The sequence below is a fragment of the Branchiostoma floridae genome, chromosome 8 (genome assembly GCF_000003815.2).
Source record: "Branchiostoma floridae strain S238N-H82 chromosome 8, Bfl_VNyyK, whole genome shotgun sequence".
Lineage (NCBI taxonomy): Eukaryota > Metazoa > Chordata > Leptocardii > Amphioxiformes > Branchiostomatidae > Branchiostoma > Branchiostoma floridae.
Window position 1 is genome coordinate 7,491,245 of NC_049986.1, and position 24,224 is coordinate 7,515,468.

A 24,224-nucleotide genomic window follows, 5' to 3' on the forward strand; every position below is an offset into this window, starting at 1 on the left:
GCGTAATTGGTGAGGTATTATGCAGACTGTGTCATTTTGTTAACTTAAATCTGACAAATAGGTCACAACTCTCAAAGGTCACTGGGGTCAATGATCTAGCGCCCACATATACGTTCCGTCATCAGTCTAGAATTTGTCAAAATGTCAATTTTAAATCTGAAATAACATTACTCTCCGAACGCCTTATATCCCCATAGTTTATGTTGCTGTAACATTTAGTTTATAAAAGCTCTCACCTGATATTTTCCCACGGCTATAATCTGACCTGTCAGTGTGTATACTGGATTGTGGTTGGGAGCGTTCGATAGGTCATTGACCCTGTGACCTTTGAGATCTGCGACCAGGTGCCAGGTGCAGTCTGTGACTTCACCAGTTCAATTTCTTTGGAAGCAATATGCTGGTGCGGTATGTTGAAACATTAACCCTATCATGCTGCCTAACTCATTTGGACCAATGCAAATCTGGCACCAAACGGCTACCTTAGTAGTATGAAGGTTACGGACATTGCGAAGTAGATGTAAGCTAACGTTATATGTTTCATAGTAACTTGATTGACTTTTTCTACTGAAATACAGATATCGTAAACTAACACTTTCTATACACACGAAAACACCCGCTCATTTGATGCGCTGTTCAGCACCAAGGACAGGGAAAGCGGGGACCATGTGGCACAGTACAGATTTTATTTCTACCCATATCATATCCAGCCAGGGTAGGGATAGAGCCTGGACTGTTACGCCGATTTTCCTGACAGTCGATCCTCATTTTGCATAGCCGTGCCCAATCGTAACTGAACCCTGACCCTTAAAATTAGTACCAGGAAGACGTGTAAGCTGGATAAAAGAATAAGAATTTGGCCAAATAGGTTTTTGCAGTATATACAGCTAGCAGCCGAACAGTTCATTCCTAGGCCAATTAACTCCTACTAGACTTTTATTCATAACTTGGCCAAATTCCCCTATTACTATTCGGCCAGGCGGGAGTCTGGTAGAGACTAACTTAAAATTCCCACAGGGCCTCAACCACAGTCCAGTATGCTTATTGACCCCTGACTTGGGAACATATCAGGAGGTAGCTTTTAAAAACTAGATGTTACAACAACATTGCTATTTCATGATGTGATCAGATCTTTTTAACACCATGCATGTGCTTGTTTTTCTGTACATTCAAGGCGGCATATTCCACAGCTGCCAACATGCTTCAGCACCTGTACAGACAGCTGAATGCAGCTGTAGATGCCAGCACCCTCCTCCTGGCCCTGTGCACCTTTCTAGCCGTGTTCCTCAGCTACAAGCTGTTTCTCAAGCCGCTGTACTTTTCTCCACTCAGGGTTGTAAGTTCTTATCAAGTTAAAACTGTTCAGTTATGAAGTAGAAAATTAGATGGATTTATTCACAATTTCACATTGATTTGCTTTTTAAGAATTGAGTGAATTATACCATGTTTTAGTTCGTATGTAGTAGCTTTTCACGCATGTCCAGTATACAAGCTTTTCATTTGACGTTATCTGCGCCATGTTGGATTACAGCGTACGTCTGTTAAACACACGAAGATGCTACTACTTAATTCAATCACAAAGGCAACATGGTCGTCGGAGGAGCAAAATTATAATCAGTACGTCGTCAATAAAAAGTCTGTATTGGGCTAAAATGGTTACATCATTTTACGTCATATATTACTTCGGGATTTTCCGTAAGCCATCGGACGCAACCGAAAGTGTCCGAAGTAAGGTGTGACGCCATTCTAACTTAACCATTGGCCCAACATATGGTAGAAATTAGCAGAAATTAGGTGTGACGTCATCCTCACTCCTGCCAATGGCGCGGGTGGTGGCATTTCAGACGTTAGGTGTGACGTCTTTGTATTGTTTATTTTTATCTGGTTGCAATAGAAGAAAACTTCACGCACCATGCGACGTTATGTGTTTGTTCCGATTTGTCTCTCCCAGATGCCGAGTGCCAAATTCATCCCTATTGTTGGTCAGATATGGGACATAAACCGTCAGCAAGCTATTGTCTCAGATCTCAGGTCAGTAAATGTAAGCGTAAGTGAGGGGGATGTACAAGTGTGCTACTAACCCTAACCATGACCCTAACCCTAATTTTGGTGCGTCGGAACATAAGCCTGGGAGTTGCATTAGTTAGTGCATTTGGAAAGCTGGACCCTAGTAAGTAATTCCAGCCTCATTCGTGTGTCTTCACCTTGACAAGTACCTCAAACAATTCATTATGACGATACTTTGACAACGTATATGTAGCGAGAAGCAAGGACTTGTCGTGGACTTTCCATGGGCGTCGTGAAAAGAAGACAGAAGGAAAATGTTCGCGGTGGTTTTGACTTGGCGGTGAAATGGCCACCGCGAAAACCACGAACATAAACCCACGGCAAAAGTTTCGGCGTTTACAGACTATACCGATACTACAGCGGCAGGCGTTCACGTGTTTTGAGGCTTATTCTTAAGGTCCAAGAAAATAGCTAGAGCGACGTAGAAGAGACTTGATAGTCATTTTTATCAAGCTTCTTCAGTCAAACGTGGTTTACGCAGTTAGCGTTGTTCACGCGAAGATAGGACACTCCACCAAACAAATTCCTTTGTAGCGAAATGGACCATTGTTTTTAGTATTGCCCATTCACAAACAATTAGGTCCAGGTTCGGACTGTACCTAAAGGTGCACTCTCACCGCACTTGTGTTATTTTCTCCAACTCTTTATAATTTAGATATTGCGTGATACGTAAAGGTATAACTTAGAAGACGACAAAATACACAAATATTAAAAAGATTCGTTCTTTATCCCTGGAATTCGTGAAGTACCTGTACCTGTACCTGAATTTGCTGTAACGCTAGGTCATCTTTATCCGTAGGGTAACAACGTATTTAGGGATGTCAAGTCGACAGATGATGGTTTCAAACTGCAATAATTGAAAATAGTACAATTTGAAACTACAGTCCATCGACTTGATATCTTTGGGTACCTTGTTTAGCAACACAACGGATATAGGTTACCCCGCGGATAAAGGTGAACTAACGTTACCGGTGCCTTCCCCTGTTACCACTGTTGGCTAATCATTCCTTTACAGAAGAGCCCGGAAACTTGGCCCCATATCCAGGTATTTTGTGACGTTTGGAGAAGAGCGAGTCATGATAGCTGATCCCGACGCCATGAAACACATCCTGGTCACTAACCATGCCAACTATGTACGGCCATATCTATTGCGAAGGTAATATCACATGTTCTGTATATTTGATGTAACGTGTGGTATTCATCACTAACATGCTGCTACTCTGGTCAATTACGGCATGTGACACGGTTCTAGTTAGTTGAAAACACGTGTATTCTTGTAACTTTTTAACGCATTGTCGTATTGTAACGAAACTTCATACAGAGTTAGTTCTATGCGGTACACATAAAATGCACATGTGATATCTGTTGCTGCACTGTAATTTTGGGTTAGAAATAACGATTTTGGTTAAAAATATTGTTGTTTCATTCATGTATCAATTCCCCAGCGGGGACACGGACTATAGCCTTGATTTTTTACGAGATAAGAGCTTATTCCCAACGGAAATGATCTGTCCAGAGTACGTATTTGTGTTTTTAGCTCAGCTGCCAGTTGGGTCCCATACTCTTCTAGAAGATCCTAGACGAGCGTGTGGTTCAATACTAGTACTGCATAACTAATGACTGTTTATTAGATCCTAGACGAGCGTGTGGTTCAATACTAGTACTGCATAACTAATGACTGTTTATTAGATCCTAGACGAGCGTGTGGTTCAATACTAGTACTGCATAACTAATGACTGTTTATTAGATCCTAGACGAGCGTGTGGTTCAATACTAGTACTGCATAACTAATGACTGTTTATTAGATCCTAGACGAGCGTGTGGTTCAATACTAGTACTGCATAACTAATGACTGTTTATTAGATCCTAGACGAGCGTGTGGTTCAATACTAGTACTGCATAACTAATGACTGTTTATTAGATCCTAGACGAGCGTGTGGTTCAATACTAGTACTGCATAACTAATGACTGTTTATTAGATCCTAGACGAGCGTGTGGTTCAATACTAGTACTGCATAACTAATGACTGTTTATTAGATCCTAGACGAGCGTGTGGTTCAATACTAGTACTGCATAACTAATGACTGTTTATTAGATCCTAGACGAGCGTGTGGTTCAATACTAGTACTGCATAACTAATGACTGTTTATTAGATCCTAGACGAGCGTGTGGTTCAATACTAGTACTGCTACTGCATAACTAATTACGTCTGTCAATCAGTCTATACAGTATACATATGTATTGTTGTTGTTGTTGTTGTTGTGCTTTCTCGCCTTCTATAGTGCATTCGCTGCTCTTGCAGAGAAAGGACTGCTGGCCGTCAGTGGTACTGAACACGCCATGCAAAGGAAAATTCTAAACCCTGCATTCAAACGGGAAAACCTCAAAGGTAAACGTTTTTATATCAGCTAAGAGACTGTTTTGAAACGTCAAAATTACCAATAGGAGCTCATGATTCTTTGTCACTATGAAAATCAGTCCAATAGGAGCACAGGTGAATGAAATCTCCATGAAACCAGCCTCTATTCACAGCGCTACACCTGCGCCACAGACAGGTGGTCAATTAACTCAATTTTTGAGGATAACCAATCAGATGAGTTATGCAAATGAGCATGTAGGGTATAAATGGGAGACATTATAAAAGGCGCGAAGTTTGGCTTTGAGGTGGTTGGGAGAAACAGGCGAAAAGTCGGGTAAAAAATAGTGAGTTAGGAAGGAAATGAAGTGGTTGATATATGGTAAGAAGGATAGTATTCTTATTCTTAGTGGAGCTTGTCAATATTCACAGAAGTACGACACCTTTGCTTTCTTTAACTGTTTCTGTTGCAGGAATGGTGAAAACATTTCAGCAATGGACTGAGGTGGTGGTGCAGTACTGGAATGACAAGCTAGAGGGCACCACTACCAGCGATGGGTTTGCAGAACTCCCAGTTCAGGACGACATCGGGAGACTGGTTAGTCAGTTCTAACAACGTACTGTAAATTTAGTAATTTTTAGGACTTAGCTCTATGGTAGGAGGGGTAAGTAGGTTTTTGCTTTCGTTTTGTTCAACCAGTTTGGTCAGGTTTAGTCTAATTTTGTTTATTGGTCGAAAATTATTATTCCAATGCGATTTACTGTCACAAAACTAAATGAAAACCCTAAGTGCATGATTTGAATTGCAGACCCTGGACATCATTGGTGAATGTGCCTTTAGTTATGAGTTCAACTCCATCAGAGAACCCGACAGGCTCGTCAACCAAAGTGTCACCAGACTGTTACAAGACTCAGGGGCAAGGTAGGTTTATGATTTAATCGGGTTAAAGGTACACTTTGCAAGATTTGTGCCCCAACATCGAAAAAAATTCTCGAGAACAAAATATTGACGCGAATGATCTATAGAGTCCATTCCAAGTCACCATGAGGGTTTTATGTGATATTTGTAATTAGTCTGAATTATTTTGAATAAAAGAATATCTGAGCCACAATGATTAAATTCTTTTTAAAAAAATTGTAACTGTACAAAAATATCTTTATTTAGAATAATTGTGAAACCTCTGTGTGATTATTTCACATTTACAAATATTTACAAATATTTGTAAACTTTGCCGAATGGTAAAATAAGTTTATTGTCCCCATAAAAGTAAGCCCTATTGTTGCATCTGTATATTTTTAGATTTCACAGTGCTGGGCACTGGTGGATCCTTTGTGGTGGGCCATTGTTGCATGGCAACCATACTTTTCAAGGATGTGTGAATTGCTATCTTCCCAGCCCACTGAACCATTTACAAAAAATGGTAGAAAATGGTAGAAAATGGTAAATAATGGTAGAATGCTGTTATCATTATTTAGAAACCATTAGAAGTATCTAATTCCACACCATGAATATTTCCAAAGTTTTACAGGACCAAGGAAAGTATAAAGTTAAAACAGTGTTAAAAATATTTCTGAAGTATCAAATGTCCTAGACATATAATAACAAAAGTTTAAAATCAATTCTAAACAATGGCAACAAACATCCGCACGGTGTCTTGAAATGGACTCTACAACAACATTTGATTGTACGGATGACATCCTCTGAAAACCCCAAAACTGATTTTGGTCGAAAAAAAGTTTTCTTCATTTTGAAATCTATGTGGTCAGAAGGGTATGGTATACCAAACAGTAGATTCATCATTTTTGTTCTTTCGTATGTTCTTCTTTGACCTTGGAATTGAAGTTGGCATTCAATGACATTAGTATATTTTCCAGCATATTTTCTAAAAACATCTACAGCATACGTTTGCTCATTTTACAGCTGCTTTGTACGATTAACAGAAACATTTCTTCTGGGAAACGGCCGAAAATTCATGCGCGCATGGATGTCATCCATATAATCAAATAAACATGACCTTCGGGAAATAAAAGTTAAATGAGTTCAAAAAACTTTAATACATTTGTTTGCACCTCGTTTTAGTTGGATAACGGTCGTCACTGCGGGTAGCGTCTTTGTGGCGACTAAAGAGTTTCTCAAGCTGCGGGGTCTGTGTGAACGGATAGTGGATGACGTCATTGCAGAAAGGAAACAACTCCAAGAAAATCCAGAACAAGGTGAGGCATTTATAATTCAGTTATAACACATTAACTGTCCAGAAAGTTCCTCCGTGCAGACGTCGTGGCTGTTCACTTCTAAACCATGAGCTATAATGACGTCAAAGAAGAGAACCAATAGGTAAGCTCAGGATTCTTTGCCACTTGTGAGTCCAGAGTGAGGAACTAGGACCCTGTGTACATTTCCCGACCTTATCGTTCATTGCGTAATTATGCAGATCATTATATTAGGGTCAACTATCGATTGAAACCCATAACCTTTAGATTCTGAGTCAACTACACTTAAGCCACAGGCGTAGGCTTCCATCCCACCTGCTGAACGGTAACTAATGATTTTTAATAGGATAGATTGTTATCACTGGGGCTGGGTACCGGTGCAGAAAATTCAGGTCCAGGTCCGGTTCAGGTCCAAAGGATCAGGTCCAGGTCCGGACCTGAACCTGGACCTGATGCAGTATGACTCATACCAATGGTCCATTTCACTACAAAGAAATCTGTTTGGTGGAGTATTAGACTTACACTGGCGTTTTAAAATCCTACAACGCTAACTGCACATGTACGTTTGGCTGTAAAATTTGGTAGAAATGACTATAAACTCTACTCTACTTCACTCTTGTTATTTTCTTCCACCTGCAAGCGCCCAAACGTGTGAATATCTGATCAAATAATATGTTAATTTTCTAATCGGTCCAACATCCGGTCCACCTAATTTTTTCAGGTCCGGTTTTTCTGGACCGGTCCAACAAGAAAAACCGGTTTTGTACCGGTACGCTGTACCGATACCCAGCCCTAGTTATCAGTGTTCAAAACAACAGCGTCAGCTTCACGCGTACAAGGTTATAAAGACTCATTGTCGGGTGTTTTCATCTATTAAACGGCAAGTTTATGGTGAGAAAATTGATTTTTCAAAATTTTGTTCTTAGCTGATGACGACGCCCCCAACGACCTCCTGAGTCTGGTGATGATGGCTCGGGACAGAGACACGGGGGAGGGGCTTCCTGAGGAGGTCATCAGACACGAGGTCATGACCTTCATGGTGGCCGGACATGAGGTATGGAAAGAATACTAACATCTGGAGATTTATTTTGCGAATAATCTAAAATAATCTCCTGATTGTTTGAAAAAATCTGGAGAATGTATGAAACAATCTGGAGACTTTTTGAAATAGTCTTGAGGTTTTTCCGAAAAAATCTCCAGATTTTCTGGAAAATGTTTCGATTTTCAACGGCACGGGGTGATTATGATCTGTACTATGGCATGGAAGCTTTTCATAAAGTATCAACGTTAACTTTGTAAGTATTAGCTGTAAATGGTTAGAAGTGTTTGTGCAAAGTGCAATATTTGTCCAAAATCAATCTGTGGGCTGCTTACTTTAAGTTTACGGTGCTTGAATGTTGTAGAATGGTAAAACACAATAATTATTACGGCACTTGTGAGTTTGTGGAAGACAGCAAAACGTGTGAAGATATCGATGATTTCACGAAAATTCATCATGAAAACTATGAACTGAACACCATTGCAAATATTTCACTATTAGCAGCATTTTATGTGATTTTGGTCGCGTTGGAACGGATTATGTCATAAAGACGACCTAATTGCCTCATGGAAAAGGGACATTCTGGCCCTAAATTAAATTGTAAACTGAATGTACAACTATTATGGTATTATTGAATGTCCCAGATGCACCCACAACAAGAATGTATCTGCCATGGGTACATTCTGTCTAGGGGTAACATTTTGGCCTGCTACACTAGTACTGGTTTTGAGATAATCATAAACAAACTCAAATGTACTGCAAAAGGCTCAAGTTCAAATACAATGTCACAGACGACCAGTGCAGGACTGGCATGGCTACTACTGGAGCTGTCACGTCATCCGGACATACAAGACCGCCTGAGGTCAGAGGTCAGGGATGTGTTGCCTAGCGACGACACGCCCATCACCTGGGACCTCCTGGACCAAATCCCCTACCTGATGTGGGTGGTGAAGGAAACCCTGAGGTGGGTGAAACATTTTTACTGAATCTTCTTAAGAAATAAATATGAATCATAAGACTCGATATACACCGTAGGTTTTTTTTTCTGCACAATGTATTCAATTAAGTAACAGACACACGTAGACTTTGTACAGAGGCGGCGGCACCATTTTTTAGTTGTGGGGGCGAACATTTCTAATATCACTAAGTCGAGGGCCGAAGGCCTCCGGCGCGACCCTTCTAGGGGGGTCCGGGGGCATTCACCCCCGGAAAAATTTCAAATCTTAAACCTCTGAAACGCTATTTCCTGTATTTTGAGGGGCAAATTTTGCTGCCAGACTAGGCTAACTTCAATGACATTTCTATCAAAAATACACATAGTTTTAGCTTTAGTTATTAAAGGCGACACCCCCAACATATTTTCACAATCTCGAGCGGCGAAGGTACGAGCCGTTGCAAGGTAGGTTCTGGAAATTTTTGAAATCTAGACCCTCTGAAACGCCATTCCTGTATTTTGAGGGACAACTTTTGTAGACAGACTAAGCTGAATTTAATTAAACTTCTAGTAGAGAAAACGATTTTTGAGGGTGACGACCCACGCACCAACATATTTTGCACTGCGTCGTCGTGAGCCCCGAAGACGCAAGCCGCCGCAAGGGAGTTTTGGAGAAATTTTTAAATCAGGACACTTTGAATGCCATTTCCTGCATTTGTGGGGAACATTTTGCTTGTAAACAAATCTAAGTTTGATAATGAAATTTCTACTAGAAAAAGGTCGTGGGGGACGACGCTCCGGTAGCATTTTCCCACCATGTCCAGTGCCGACGGCGCGAATCCTCACAAGGTAGGTCCTTTGAAATTTTAGAAATCTGGACCCTCTGAAACGTCATTTCCTGCATTTTCAGGGCCAAATTTTGCCAGTAGACTAGCGAGATTTGGTGAAATTTCCATTAGTGAAAATATACACAAGGGTTTCAGCTTGATTTTGAGTGTTTCAGCTTATTTTATCGTGGGGGCGACGCCCCCACGACCTATTTTTTGTGGGGGCGGCCGCCCCCACTGCCCCCACGGTGCCGCCGCCACTGTTGTACACAAGAAACATACACAACGCTTTCATGTCAGTACCGGATAAAAAACAAACAGTCATACACTTTTTGAATGCAACCAGGTCCATTCTAACGAAAACAATTGCTTCACTTGCATGGACATGGAAACTCCGAACTAGATTATCATCGGATACAAGACAAACCACACGTCCAACTCTCCAAGTATCCTATTACACCACTTCCGCCTGTTTCACCTTGCCACTCTATAAGCTACGGCCGCGTGGCGCGTTGGTCACCCGATCCCTCGATCTCGGAAGTTAAGCAACGCGACGGTCCGGACAGTGCTTGGATGGGGGACCAACCAAGGACGTCCGGATTGCTGTAGCCTCACGAAGTTTCCACGAAATCGTCTTCCGGGAGGGACGTAAAACGGGGGTCCCGTGCTCGAGGAGGTGCCTCGACCACGTTAAACAGCCTCATTACTCATACTGGGTACCTACTGGCTGGCAAAATACACCAGATGATTATTATTATTATTATTATAACATTACCTTGCTGCAGGCTCAAGACTAGCAAACAAACACACCAACTAACAATACGTATGGACAAAGTTACCCACACAAAAGCATTTATTACGCTTGCTTGCCAAAACTTGAGATTGTTAGAGTTTATATAGCATTTTATGAAAATGCTCATTTCTTCATCTACAGGCTGCACCCACCTGCCCCTCAGACATTCAGACAGGCACTGAAGGACGACCGCGTGGGGCAGTACCCCATCCCTGCAGGCACTATTGTCAAGATGAGCCCCGCAGTCATCCACAGGTCTGTCTTTCACTAATATATATAACCGGCTGCACACCGGTATAGAGTTTGATCGTCCGAAATCTTTTAGAATTATATTTTTGGTCCAAAATTCTGACTGTGTATAAATATTACACCAACAGTATACTTTTTACCACAAAAATGAATTCATCATTCACCGATAAAGATGATAACATTTTTCATTCACACAACATACATAGTCAAAATAGCTGCAAAGAAAACAATACTGTACATGCAGAAATATTCCCGGTGGTTTTATGTTCGCGGTTTTCGCGGTAGCCACTTCACCGCGAATTTAAAGCCACCGCGAACTCTACATTTTAGTAGAGTAAATCCTTGCGAACTTAAATGCATTTACAGTGTTTTATTCCACAGGTTGTCTGAGTACTGGGAAGATCCGGACACCTTTAAACCGGAACGATTCGCCGGCGACGCCAACAACAGAAACCCTTACACGTTTCTCCCGTTCATCGCCGGCCCTCGGACGTGCATCGGCAGTAAGTTCGCCCTGGCGGAGATGCGAGCTGTCACGGCGGTGCTGGTTCAACATTTCCAGTTCCATCCGGTTCCAGGGGTGGAGTGCAAGAATAAACACGGGATTACCATGAGACCAGAGCCAGATCTGTGTCTACGTGTGAGCAAGGCACCGGCATGATATGGAAATATTCCTGCCATGAGTACTCTGCTTAGACGTAGGGGCCCGGCCGGGCAGCTTTCGTGAGCGAAAAGTATGATATAAAAGACAATCTACACAAGAATTATAGAGAATAGTCGCGGGCATTATTTGTGAATAGTTTTACGTATACATTTCTATTTTCCGTTGACACAAACAGCCCGACCGGGCCCCGGTTTGAAAATGTCACGTAGACCATAGGCTTAGATCACATTTCCAAAACCGGGGGCCGGCCAGGCATGCGCAGTTTTTTGGAGCGAAAAGAAAGATATAAAAGACAAAAAATACACAGAATGTAAAAAAAAAACATAAGGTTCAAGGGCATGATTTGGGATATAGTATATGTCTAGGTATACATTTTGATTTTTCGTTTGGTAAAACCGGCCCCGGTTTGAAAATGTTTTCACTATTGAGGGCGTCGCCAGTATAACCAGCTGTCAGCCAATCGGAGAGGATGCATTTGCATGTCATTAGTGAATCGGGTAGACCGATTTAAGCAGAGGTGAATACAGAGGAAATTCTATGATGCGGGTTCAGCTCTGCTGTAGGAAAATGCGTTCCTTGCAATTTTTTTTTCGCTGCGATTTTGCAGTGACCTCTTACCTCAACTGCGAAATTCAAACACCGCGAAAAGTACCGCCAAATGAAAGTACTGCATTACCAGTACTAACAGTAATCATGCAATGCTTTGTCAGTTATAACTAATAATAGATACTACATTTCTACGGGACAGGTACATTGCTAAAGTTCTAAAGGCCCGATGTACGTTGTTATATGTTAACATAAACAGAGTCTACAAAAAAGCGCAAGACCCTGTGCATTGTTGGCTCACATTGTCTCAAATTTTACATATTTAAATCTGTGGTCCTATGTAATGTACGTATGGCGACATTGCTTCTCCTTAATTTTGTTCAAATGTAATTAGATGATTGAGAATTAGACTGTCCTTTCGTGGGCATAACTTAATTATAATGTGTCCTGGGAGAGTATCAACAATAATACAGATGATAGGAAATCAAGTAAACATTGCATGAACTGAGAATAAAAGATTGATCTTAGATAAAAACAATGTTAAAAATAGCATTTATTCTAATAGGTCAATTCGATGACGTTCCCAGATTATATTGCCATATCATAACGTTATTAATGTTGTTTTCATCTCATATCAATATTTTAGTATCAGTTCATGCAATGTTTATTTTTTTACCTACCATCTGCATTATTGTTTGCAATTATCACTTACGTTCAGTCTACGTAAAAAGAGTGTTTACTTATTAGTTAGCCTTTCTTGTTATTGTCTTTAACAACTCTGCATGTTTAATAATTTAACCAATGACGTTGATGTTTCTCTTATCTCAATCTTTTTATTTATTCTTGTACAAATGTATATGTATGCAATATCAGTGTGCATCTTTACTCACCTAATTTACAATCAGTAATGCTTTTCAGTATGTATTTACACGTAGTTGTTATTCCCATTATCATTTATCTTACTCTACTATCAGCATTTAATTAGATCTATTGCTAAAATATCAGGTAACCGTCTTGTAATTGGAATCGCACACGTTTCATAGTAAGTAAACATGGTGCCACTGAAGCTAAGATGGAATAACCTGAAAAGTAAGAGAGAGAGAGAGGGAGAGGGAGAGAGACAAAGAGAGAGAGAGAGTGGTAGAGAGAGGAGAGGGAGAGAGACAGGGAGAGAGAGTGAATGAATGAGAGAGAGGTAGAGAGAGAGAGGGGGGGTGAGAGAGGCTGAGAGAGAAAGAGAGAGAAAGAGAGAGGGAGTGGTAGAGAGAGGAGAGGGAGAGAGAGGGAGAGAGAGAGGGAGAGAGAGGGGGAGTGAATGAGAGAGAGGTAGAGAGAGAGGGGGGTGAGAGAGAAAGAGAGAGAGAGAGAGAGAGAGAGAGAGAGAGAAAGGTTTGTTACTCCATGGAAGGTTTCAAGGGATGAGCTTTACAAAAGTTCGATGACTTTTCTCATTAATGATGTACATTAAATCATTAATAGTTTACCATGAATTACATCATGAAATGTTCATCTTCACTCATGTTCTTCATTTACCATGATTGAACAATTGTAGAGATTTCCCAATTATTAAGCAAATTATGTCCACATTTGCATAATTCTAACTGTTCCACCACAACCAAGCTTAATACGGGCGAAATATACGTGTCCCCCATGCAAATTAAGTTTAAACAAACATCATTACTAATTATGTGCATTTTCAATAAAGCCACATACAGCCCAAGAATCATGCCAATCCGTCAGTACTTGACTTACGCCGATTCAGCCTCACCAACATAAACGCCTCCTGCGCTTCCTGAAAAAGCTGCTAGGAGGCCCGATTACTTCTGTGACTTTTGTCTCAGTCCATGCGCTATCTACCTCACCAATTTGGTGACCTCGGCTTCTTCACATTTAAAGATACAAAATCCGGAAGTTCTACCATTATGCAGTAACACGCCGCTATGGGTTTGATATCCTAATATTCTCCGTCAAGACTTGAATACCCACATACGAAACATAAACCGCATCAATAGTTGTATTATCAAGTTTAGGATATCATGTTCTCAGATGAATGGACACACACCAAAACTATCCAGGAACATAATATATATATGGCTACGGTAACTAACGCGGAATCGCACAGAGCTGGAACGGATGCGGCGCCAAGGTCAAACCAAGGACGCCTTCGGTGCTTGGAGGAGGAGCGCCCTCTGGCGTCTTGAAGGTGAAGGACTGCAGCATGGTCGAGAAGAACAGGAAAAGCTCCATCCTGGCCAGCTGCTCACCCAGGCACACGCGTCGACCTGGATATAAAGAGTTCTGAGAGGTAAGATAAGAAACACAGATAATAGAACGTGTGTTATCATTACTGCTTTTAAATAGTCCAATTATTATAACATTTCTAAGCCTGGTGCTCGTTAAGAAGCCATGTTTTTGTTAGCATTTCTAGGCATGGATGGATGTACTTTAGCAACATAGCTAAATAAGCTACGGATACCTGAAATTTGGTGTGTGGCTAGGTCTTCTCATATTAAAGAAATAATTGAATTTTGGACCCTTTGTGGCTCTCCTATGTACTGAAGAACTGAAGTTTTGGTTTTGATATCTGGTGTTTGGGGCAAGCTATGGTCACGATTGGTAGATAGATGTTGTCAATGTGTTTGGAAGTGACGTAAGCTTGGACCCTCTAGCAACTTTCTTTGGAACTGCTCGAGCGTTTCAAAAACAAGTTTTGAAACAGGATAAGTTGAAAAGGGATGATTGAATTTTCAGAATTCTGGGCTTGGTGTATACAATAATGCGCAAATGCTGCAAATGCTTAATTTGCAAATGATTAAGATTTTATATCTGTGACATTTAAGCCTTGTAGAAGTGATCGTACCGTGCATGCAAATTAGATCATTTGCATAGGTACTAATACAATGTAATATTGCTTGGCAAAGGTATGGAGTCGTGGAACTCTACTTACCTGCTGAAAAAGGTATGAAGGACTCAGGCTTGTTGATGAAGTTTCCTTCCGCGTCCAGAAACCTGTCGGGGTCAAACCGGTCCGGGTCAGGCCAGAAGGCGGGGTCCATGTGGACGGAGTGCAGGTTCAGTATTATCTGGATCAAACAAAATAGAAAATATATCACTAGACATACACACACGATACAAACATACTAATGAGATGTCCATGGAACTTTTTCTCTCAATCATGTGGCCACCTAGAACTGTGAAAATTGAATAAAAATTGCCGAAATGGAATTCAACATATCCAAAACAATATTTTCTACACACGGCAGACATATTAAGCAGTATTTTAAGTCAGAGGGGCAAAACCACCACTGAAGATGGCCTACCTATACTATGGTATAATACAAATTCATGGTGCCAGGCTAGCCTCGTTTTGGTGCAATGACCCCGGATGACCCCAGAAAAATCCAAAATGGCCGCCGTAACTGAAAGTGGGAATTTTTGCAACGATACAAAAAGAACAGTTGTAATCTTAATCATGAGTAGCAATAGCCTGTTGGTATCCAGTCGTATTACAGCTCCCAAGTCTCTACTGAAACTCGGGAGCTATAATATGGCTGCATACCAGGCTAGAGTGGCAATACCTGGGTTCCTTCAGGGATGTCATATTCCTGCACTTTTACCGCCGCTGTTGTAGCGTGGGGAACCCCTAGAGGTCCGACGTAACGGATCCTCATGACCTCCATCAGAAAAGCATTCACGTAGGGCAGCTGGGAGCGGTGGGCCAGGGTGGGCAGACTCGCACCAACAACGGCATCAAGCTCCTCATGTACCTGTTAAAGCGGAATTGTGCACGTGTTAACTCACATTTTGTTTCTCTTGAAATCGCAGAACCCACAAATTCTAAAAAATGTGGGGCTTTTCGTCTACCTCTGCTCCCAAAAAAAGAAGTCAAACCCACCCTCTTTAGAAATAGCCAAGCATATAGTGGGCATTCGCTAAAAAGACATTTTGCTGGGCGTTCGCTATAAAGACCATCGAGAATCGAAAACTTTGATTTATGTCACTTCGGGTCGATGGATTGACTTGAAACTCAGGATTAATACATGGGAGCACAACGTGGACATATTCCAAGCAAAAAAAATGAGATTCGTGCAGCGCGGACTTCTCTAGAGTGGGCGTTTGTGGGCATTCGCTAAATAGACCATGCGAATAGCCAACACTAGTATTAGAGTAGAATATTGTTCATAACTGTCCATTGTCAGTATGTATATACCATGTACTTGTAATTAGCCCTCGGCACGAACTTGCAAATAAACTTCTACTGTTAAAAAACTGTCAAGCAATATCCTTTGAAACATCGTTAACAACTTTCTAGAAGGAATACGCAGAATAATGTTTCGAGTCAGTAGAATATGTTAAGGAACTTCTGAACCGAAAATGCTGTAAACCTGAATTAAAACCTAGGTTTCCAACAGCCTTTGTTAGACCGGCAAGGTAACTGTTGATGTTGAAAAGTACCTTGTTTTGTACTTCGGGTTTCAAAGTCATGTAGAGTAGACTCCACAGCAGTGTGTTGGTGGTTGTGTCTGTACCGGCGAGGAAGAAGTCCTGAGCCATGTACAGGACGTTTTCATCCGTCAGACCCTCCACCTTTTCCTGCAGTTCAAGCTCCAGCAGGCAGAAGTCGATGAAGTCTCGCGGGTTCTCGCGATCCAGGTGTTCGCGATGGCGGGCCATTTCTTCTTTCAGCACGTTTTGGATCTTGGCGATTTGTCGAGATACACTGACGCTAGCTCGGTTCACTGTGGGTGGCAATATTTATAGATTGTTGGTAAAGTACTATTTTTTGACAAAATGTCAAACTTTGAAAAGAAGGAAAGTTTTTTATGTGATTTTTTTATTTGTCTACAACACAACACAACACAACACAACACAACACAACACAAGACAACAAAACAAAGAAAAGTTCACCAACGTCGCCAGTCTTTACTATAACCATATTTTCAGAGTCCAGTGAACCATTAATGAAAATCTTCTAGACAAAGGCGAAGTCCTGGACACCGGACAGAAATAATTTATGATGGGAATCTACATCCGGGCACTTCTGATCAACTGCTGACGTCACATGTCCACAAGGTCAAACGTCCGAGTAAATTTGGTCATTCGAACCTGAAGAACGTTGCAGTACGCACGGTAGAAATTACAGTTAGGAAAAATTATAATGAGAACTCTACTCACCCACAGGAACAAACCGCAACAAAGGGAAGACGCTGACGATCTGTCCGGTTCCAACTTCGGCAATTACTGTGAAAATTGCTTCAGAGAGCTCGCGGAACGTTTCATCCTCGTAGTCGTAGCGCTTTCCAAACGTCATGGAGCAGACGATGTTTGCAACCGCCACGGTGACGTCATGGGCGATGTCAAAGGGCTCACCCTCGTATTCTGCAATCTAAGGTAAATAACGTGTCTATTCAGCCCATATTTAAGATAAAAACGTAAGATCTTGCATAACTAATTTTGGCGACACTTTTAGGGAGCGAGGTTAATAACGTGTATTGTAAGCAGATTGCAAGAATTCCAGGAATTGTATATGAATTTTCTATTTCTATACGGTCATTCGTATGTTTGTTTTGATACCATCCTGGAAAAACCTGGAATTTTGGCAACAAGGGACATACAGTCAAACATACAGCACCGAGTTTGAAATGGTAGTTTGCGAGGATTTGGAGTTCCTAACAGGGTCATTTTGGCGGTAGAAGAAGTGATGCATGCCTTTAGCATTAAAGTTCAAGTCTTTGTTGGTGAATTTACCGATCGAGACAATGTTCCTTGGTGAGAAAGATTAGTGGGAACTGAAATCATGTGTAGCTTGCTCATGGTCAATTGATCAACATTTTCTGTACAGTGGCCACTTGTCTATAGTGGCCATATTTCTCCAGTCCCTTGAGTGACCGCTATAGACAGGTTTGACTGTATGTGGTTTACGTAGACATCAATCAAGAAGTAGTTATTCAAAAGTAACTAACCCTGTTTCTTAGATAGCTTGCTTCCTCTCGGATGTTCTCCTGAATGCTGCCATTTCCCATCTTCATGCCCAGGTTCTTAAAGGCTGTGGTGGCGAACTTCTTTCTCTGTTTAAACTGGGTGCCCCAACGTGCAGCAGCAATGTCTTAAGGAACAAAGATGCCATTGATATATATATATGATATATTGACAATCATGTATAGACGTTTTACCACATTATCTTCGTCAAATCAGATGCTATGTACTATATTTGATAATGTACATGCGATTTTAATCATTAATACTGCACACCCTAGTTGCAGTGCGCGACAAAAAGTGGTAGGGGTCTATGTTTGAGTTTACATTCCTCATTATTTACTGGGAAATGACGCTAACATGACGGAAAAGCGTACTAGGAAATTGTGTGTTTGGGGTGCAAATTGTGTTTTGGTCCCACCCCATTTCCGGGTATCCTTACGCCTTGAATGTAAAGCGGTCCTGTGACCTAGATCGACCTCTGAGGTGCTGTGTAAGCGAAGTTACGATACCGTGCTACGTGGATGATTAAAAAAAAAACTGTTTCACTAGAATTTTCCTTATAATTGGCTCGATTACTCTTAACTGTTTCTCTTTCTGTCAGTATCAGTCGTGTTTGCCGGAAAATCTTGTTAATGGATTTTATCCAATGCGAATCGAAATTGCCCAATTTTGTCCATCAGTTTCAAAATGAAATTGATGTATTTTTCCTCTCATGTTTCTAAATTAGAGAAGTTGAAGGGTCAGACTCGGGTCAATTACGGCATGTGAGTTTCTATCAAACATGTGTCTGGCATAGCCTGGAATCCAGCCGTGTTGTGCTTTGGTCGCTCTCCAAGGTACGCTTCCTGCCAATACGTCTGGTGTTCGTTCCCATTGGAACAATCGGCATTTGCATATTCGCAGCGATTTCATGGGAGATTTTTGATTGGTCAGACGCGGCGGCCATGTTGATGATAATGGAACGCCTGTTCAAACGAGCGTTTGAACCATCCATTATTCAGCCAATCGGAAATCTCATAAAATCTCTGCGAATGTGCAAATGCCGATCGTTCCAATGGTAACGAACACCAGACGTGTTGGCAAGAAGCGTACCTTCGGGAAGCGACCAAAGCACAACACGGCTGGATTCCAGGCTAGGTCTGGCATTCGGACTGTTCATTTTCAGCCCACTTCATGACTTGGACAAGTTGGAGGGTGACTTACACAAGGCTTTGCTATTGGACAGAACGGGAAACTTTCAATGTTTTCATCCAGTTTATGAGTGGGAACAATGGAATGTGGATTAATAAACTCATCTGCCTTGTGAAGAGACATGTGACGGGTTGACATCGCAAGTGCAGTACAGATCAGTAACTTTGTCCATCACCTACAGCGACTGTCCAGAGTTCTCACTCGTATCCTGGCCATAAAACTGTCCTTTTGAAAAACTCAATCCTGTTTTTGGAGACTTATTACATCATTATTATGTGTATATAAATATCGACAACTGTCGTTTGGCATAGTACGATAGAAATAAAGCTAAACGGACCCCATACTGTCATACAGTCACAAAATCGGGTCGGACGAACCAGTGACCGTAGATGACCCCGGGGAACGTGAGCCATTAGAGTAGTCCAATGTTACATTCAATTTACATACAAATTTGCATAAGATTCTTAAAAGAACAGGAATTTGAAATGTATGGCACACGAAAACTCATTATGGGAAGTCTAATTGTGCCCCTTATAAATAAGTTAACGGTCGAGTGTTCAGCAAATATGAAAATATAACGAAAAACGCACCCTAGCAAAAGCAGCATAATGGTACCTTCCGAAGGCGTTCGAAGCCCCCCGGAGTGTGAAATGGCGCGAAAACGGGGACTGGCTGACAATGGAACGCTTTTATTATATTACCAACAAAGACTAATGATTAGAATTAGGGCCCCCTAGTGTGTCATTTGCATAACATTTACAAAAGCTCTTAATATTTCAGGGAGGTATGAGGTCGTCGAACTCTAGTTGATAAGAGTTTGTGTGACTTTATCAAATAACCTAAATAAAATGTAATGAGTTGCACACTTTTTTGTCTACAGACATCATTCTACATATAAACAAACCTGGTTTATTTGGCAAAGGTATGTGTTCGTGGAACTCTAGATTTTAATGTTTTTGCCCCAAAATTATTTTTATTTCGTCACAAAATCCCAAAAAGCCTTGGACAGATATTTTTCGTTGGAAGAAAGCTCTAATCTCGTAAAAAATACAGGTTATAATACGATAATACGTGTCCCCGCTGGGGAATCCATACATCAATGAAACCGTGACAGTATTCTTTAACCAAAATCATCATTTCTAACCCTAAATTGCAGTGCAGCAATTGAGATAACATGTGCATTTTATATGTACCGCATGGTACTAACAAAGTTGTGTTACAATACGACAATGCGTTAAAAAGTTACAGTGTTTTCAACTAACTTGAACCGTGCCACATGCCTTAATTGATCAGAGGAAGTCAGTTGGTCTTGAAACTGAAGGAATATCCTCTCACCCCATCTACAGTTATTATGCTTCAGGACAATTCCCCGGAGGAGATGGTCGCTATACTTGAGGGTGTGCAATTGAAACCCAAAATAAACTGGGGTGCGCCCATTTAATGGTACATTGCGTAACAAAGACTGTATATGTAGCTATACGCCTCCGCGGCACGACTTTTTTTATCCGCCGGGTATACAGAGAACCGAATGGCATGCTTCCTCCCGACCTTTCTTACATGAAAATGTATGGATACAGATACTGGTTGATGTCTCCTAACACTTAACCATGACGGCCATGTTTAAAAAAATGGAAATGAAATGTTTTACCTTTTCCGGTAAAATCAACTGTCAAATCAAACAGGTAGTTTGGCGGCCTGGATGCGAACAGCTCGGACCTGTCCACGAGCGCGTCCTTGACGGCAGTGTAGCCGTTCAGAACCACCGCGTCTTTCATCCCCATCCTGACGGTGAAGACGTCCCCGTACTGCCGCCTCCACGCCGTCAGCTGCAGGTGAGGCGCTCGGGCCAAGGCGAGGAGGTGCCCGAGAACGGGAACGCGCCCTGCCGGGTAAGGGGGCAGGTTTCGGGAACGCTTCAAAAGTGCACATGCCAGGACAAAGGCCGTACAGAAGACCAGAAAAGACTGTAAATTGAGCCCAGAGATCTGAAAAATCTCCTGAACGGACTGAATTATCCACCGAAAGACCCCGGCAGCCATTTTACAAGTCACGACTGGAGTTGATTAACTTAAGGACAATGACTAGACAGATCGGTTAGGGGCGCACCTGTGAACTTAATTACGTGTCACTGACTCTTTTCGTAAAGTTGAAACGTCTACGGAGGACCATTGAGACAAAACCTGCGAAGGAGCTGTGTGCTCACAGCGAATGGGCTGTGTGCTCGGCGAACGAGCCTTGTGCTCACAGCAAAGGGACTGCGTACACCAGGCTGAAGTTGGCCGCCGATTGGTAGCTGCCGATCCAGACGCCTATTCGTCATTAGACAAATCATAGCATCCCATTCAGACGCTCATTGGAAGGAACTAAAATTCCTAATTTCCTTTAAAAGCTTAAATGGATATCAAGAACTGCTAGATATTGTCTATTACCACCCTATATATGTATATATAAACATAAATAATAACAGAAAGTATTATATCAACGATTAAGCATAAACAATTGGCCCAATCGTTGGCAAACTTCAGCCTGGTCTGAAATCGGCTGCCATACGGCTTGTAGAGCAATCTGCTACTTATCTAAATGTGGCCCGTTAATCTTTAAGACGAATTTAGATAGCGCATAGCCTAACGTATTCAAAACAAGTATACTAAAGGGATACCACCCCCGCTATCCCATTTTTTTTTACAAATAGGTAATTCTTGAATCTCTCTTTGGTATAATAAGGGATATTACCCCCCTTATCTAATTCTTTTACAAAAATTACCTATTGGTTAAAGAATGGGATAGCGAGGTTGTTATCCCTTTATTATGCTAAAGAGAGAGGTTCAAGAATTACCTATTGGTAAAAAAAATGGGATAGCGGTGGTGTTATCCCTTTATTTTACCAGTAATAGGTTTAAACGGTACGGTAAAAGAGAGGTAACTCCATGAACTCATACGAACTACGATTAGCACCATTTTTTTCACTAACACGTTTTTACACGTACAGACAAAATCAGTACTAAATAAATGGACTAAACAATCAAGTCTAGTCTTAACAACGACTTTGAACGTCGAATAGTTGCGAAAAAGCAATGACTATTCCGCGGTCTGTCTGGGGTCTTAAAGTTGCCTTCGTTTCTGCAGTCTCTAACATGTACTTAGTGCAGGCATGTGCAAAAAGCCCCTTCGCTGCCGTGAGCACCCAGCTCCTTCGCCGAGCATGCAGTCCCTTTGCTGTGAGCACACAGCTCTTTCGCTGCGAGCACACGGGTACTTCGCCGAGCTCACAGCCCATTCGCTGTGAGCACACTGCTCGTTCACCGAGCAAGGAGCCCTTTCGCTGTGAGCACACAGCTCCTTCGCTAAAGCAGGTTTGTCCCAATGGTCCTTCGTACATATCGACAAGTGAAAACAATGAACAACGGGGACCACACACAGGAACATCACGCGCGAACACACTTCGCTGTACTTGATCATGGGACCGTCTCCGGGCTCCTCGGACCATAAAAGGGACAAGGGTTTTCTTTGTTATACAGTGAGTCTAACCTGTATGCCGTGTGAGCATGTGAGAAAAGGTATGTCCATATCGACCCGTGGAATCTAGAGTTGAACGAGAACATACCTTTGCCAACTTGCACAATGGTCAAATTTGGCCCCAAAGTTTCGAACCATTCAAACGCAGAGTATCGGGTTACCGGGGCTCCCCCGCGCGCGCTCCGGGGAACCTGACAGTAACTGGAACATCTTCCAACAGATCACGATAGTTAGAAAAGCTTTCTTTTCAGGGAATGCATAGACCCCAATAAGGTCATCTATGGTTTTCTATGAGGTACTTACGGAATTAAATTAAATTAAATTCAATTATGAGGTACTTAAGAGGTGTCTCAAGACAAGCTACTAGTGTGACCTCATGTGGTTTAACGTGGTGATGAGTTTTGACAACTGTGTAGTCGCTTGCCTTGAAGCGCTATTCTAGCCAAGTTTTATTATCTGCGTCGTGGTGTTGATGAAAATACGCTGTTATTTGATAGCACGTCGTAGTCGTATTTTGGACGTACTTCACTTTCAATTCAGTCAACACTTATGCCTCACACACATCGGATCTAGTTCTGTGAACTACGCGTACGTCGAAATAAACATCCAACCTGTATCTGAAATGTTTTGCAAACTGCCCGTTAGCCATCATTCTTGCTTATTTGATATCTTCATCGGCAAGTGTTATATGTGAAAAATGTGCAACCAATAGGAAATATTGATTTTAACACCAGGATCCATTTGAGTAATTATATATTAGGGTGGGTACCGGTACAGAAAATTCAGGTCCAGGTTCGGTCCAGGTCCAGGTCCGGACCTGAACCTCAGATTGTCTGTGAAAACTTGTGAATGGACGATACTTAAAAGAATGGCTCATTTCGCTGCAAAGAAACCTGTTTTGTGGAGTATTCGACTCCCCATCATGGCGTTTTAAAATGCTACAAGGCTAACTGCCTCTGTACGGTTTACTGTAAAACGAGGTAGAAGTGACTATAGACTCTACTTCGATTCGCCCTTGTCCTTTTCTTCGACCGGTTAAAGCCCTAAAACGTGTGAATACCTGGTAATATAATCAATTAAGAAAACCCGGTTCTGTACCGGTACCCACCCAATCCTTATTTAAACTATATAATGCTTGCTTGAAGTGTGTTAAATTCTAACCTAAGTCTAACCTATAACACGTAACAGCGTCCCCTAGTACATCTGCTGATACTGCACTCTGCAGGTACCGGTGTGACATCATCATCATCAGGTGTACCGCTACGTCCATTTGAAATAGATCTAAATTTTTAAAAAATTAAAAAAATAAATAAATGAAATTTTTTTTTCAGGAACATCCCAGATGTTTCCTTGCTTCAATACAAAATGAAATGTGTTACACCACCGTTTACTCCCAATGTTGTGTAATGCGTAACCTTTAGGGCATGTTGATTTGATTATATGGATGACATACAATGGGAACCCCAAAACTGATGCGCGCGTGGGTAAAAAAAAATGTGGTAGCAAAGTTGCATTTATCATGATCATGACATTTAAGTGGTCCGGTATGTTTAACAAATCACTAAACACACAGCGAATGGTACACCGACTAATAGATTCTTCATTTTTGTACTTTTAGTATTTACGTCTTTTTTCTTTCATAGGAATCAAATGTTGGCCTTCGAAATTCTATGACATTAGCATCCGTTTCAATTTTCGGCATTAATTTGTTTTATCGTTTTGTAGCTACTTTGTAAGGTTTCCACCTTTGTAAGATTGAACAGGACGAAAATTGATGCCATCCATATAGTGATATACTACGTTTATGAAGGTTAGACATCCAGGTAAACAATATTCAGATACAATTCAATCTCTA

The 24,224-nt window shown here is 41.5% G+C and overlaps 2 protein-coding genes across 2 annotated transcripts; one reads left to right on the forward strand and one right to left on the reverse strand.

Moving 5' to 3' along the window:
• Positions 1–1,152: 1,152 nt before the first annotated feature.
• LOC118421681 (cytochrome P450 4F3-like) lies at positions 1,153–11,155 on the forward strand. The gene is made up of 11 exons (XM_035829132.1): positions 1,153–1,333; positions 1,949–2,028; positions 3,080–3,220; positions 4,347–4,453; positions 4,894–5,018; positions 5,230–5,342; positions 6,501–6,634; positions 7,558–7,685; positions 8,462–8,634; positions 10,366–10,479; positions 10,855–11,155. The coding sequence occupies exons 1-11, from the start codon at positions 1,196–1,198 to the stop codon at positions 11,132–11,134; spliced, it is 1,533 nt and encodes a 510-aa protein (XP_035685025.1). The 5' UTR covers positions 1,153–1,195; the 3' UTR covers positions 11,135–11,155.
• Positions 11,156–13,072: 1,917 nt separating this feature from the next.
• On the reverse strand, positions 13,073–21,080 carry LOC118421169 (cytochrome P450 2U1-like). Its single transcript, XM_035828330.1, has 7 exons — positions 20,502–21,080; positions 17,647–17,789; positions 16,859–17,069; positions 16,139–16,422; positions 15,262–15,450; positions 14,631–14,766; positions 13,073–13,965 (listed from the first exon to the last, which is right to left on the reverse strand). Exons 1-7 carry the CDS (start codon positions 20,890–20,892, stop codon positions 13,787–13,789), a joined length of 1,533 nt encoding a protein of 510 aa, XP_035684223.1. The 5' UTR covers positions 20,893–21,080; the 3' UTR covers positions 13,073–13,786.
• Positions 21,081–24,224: the final 3,144 nt, after the last annotated feature.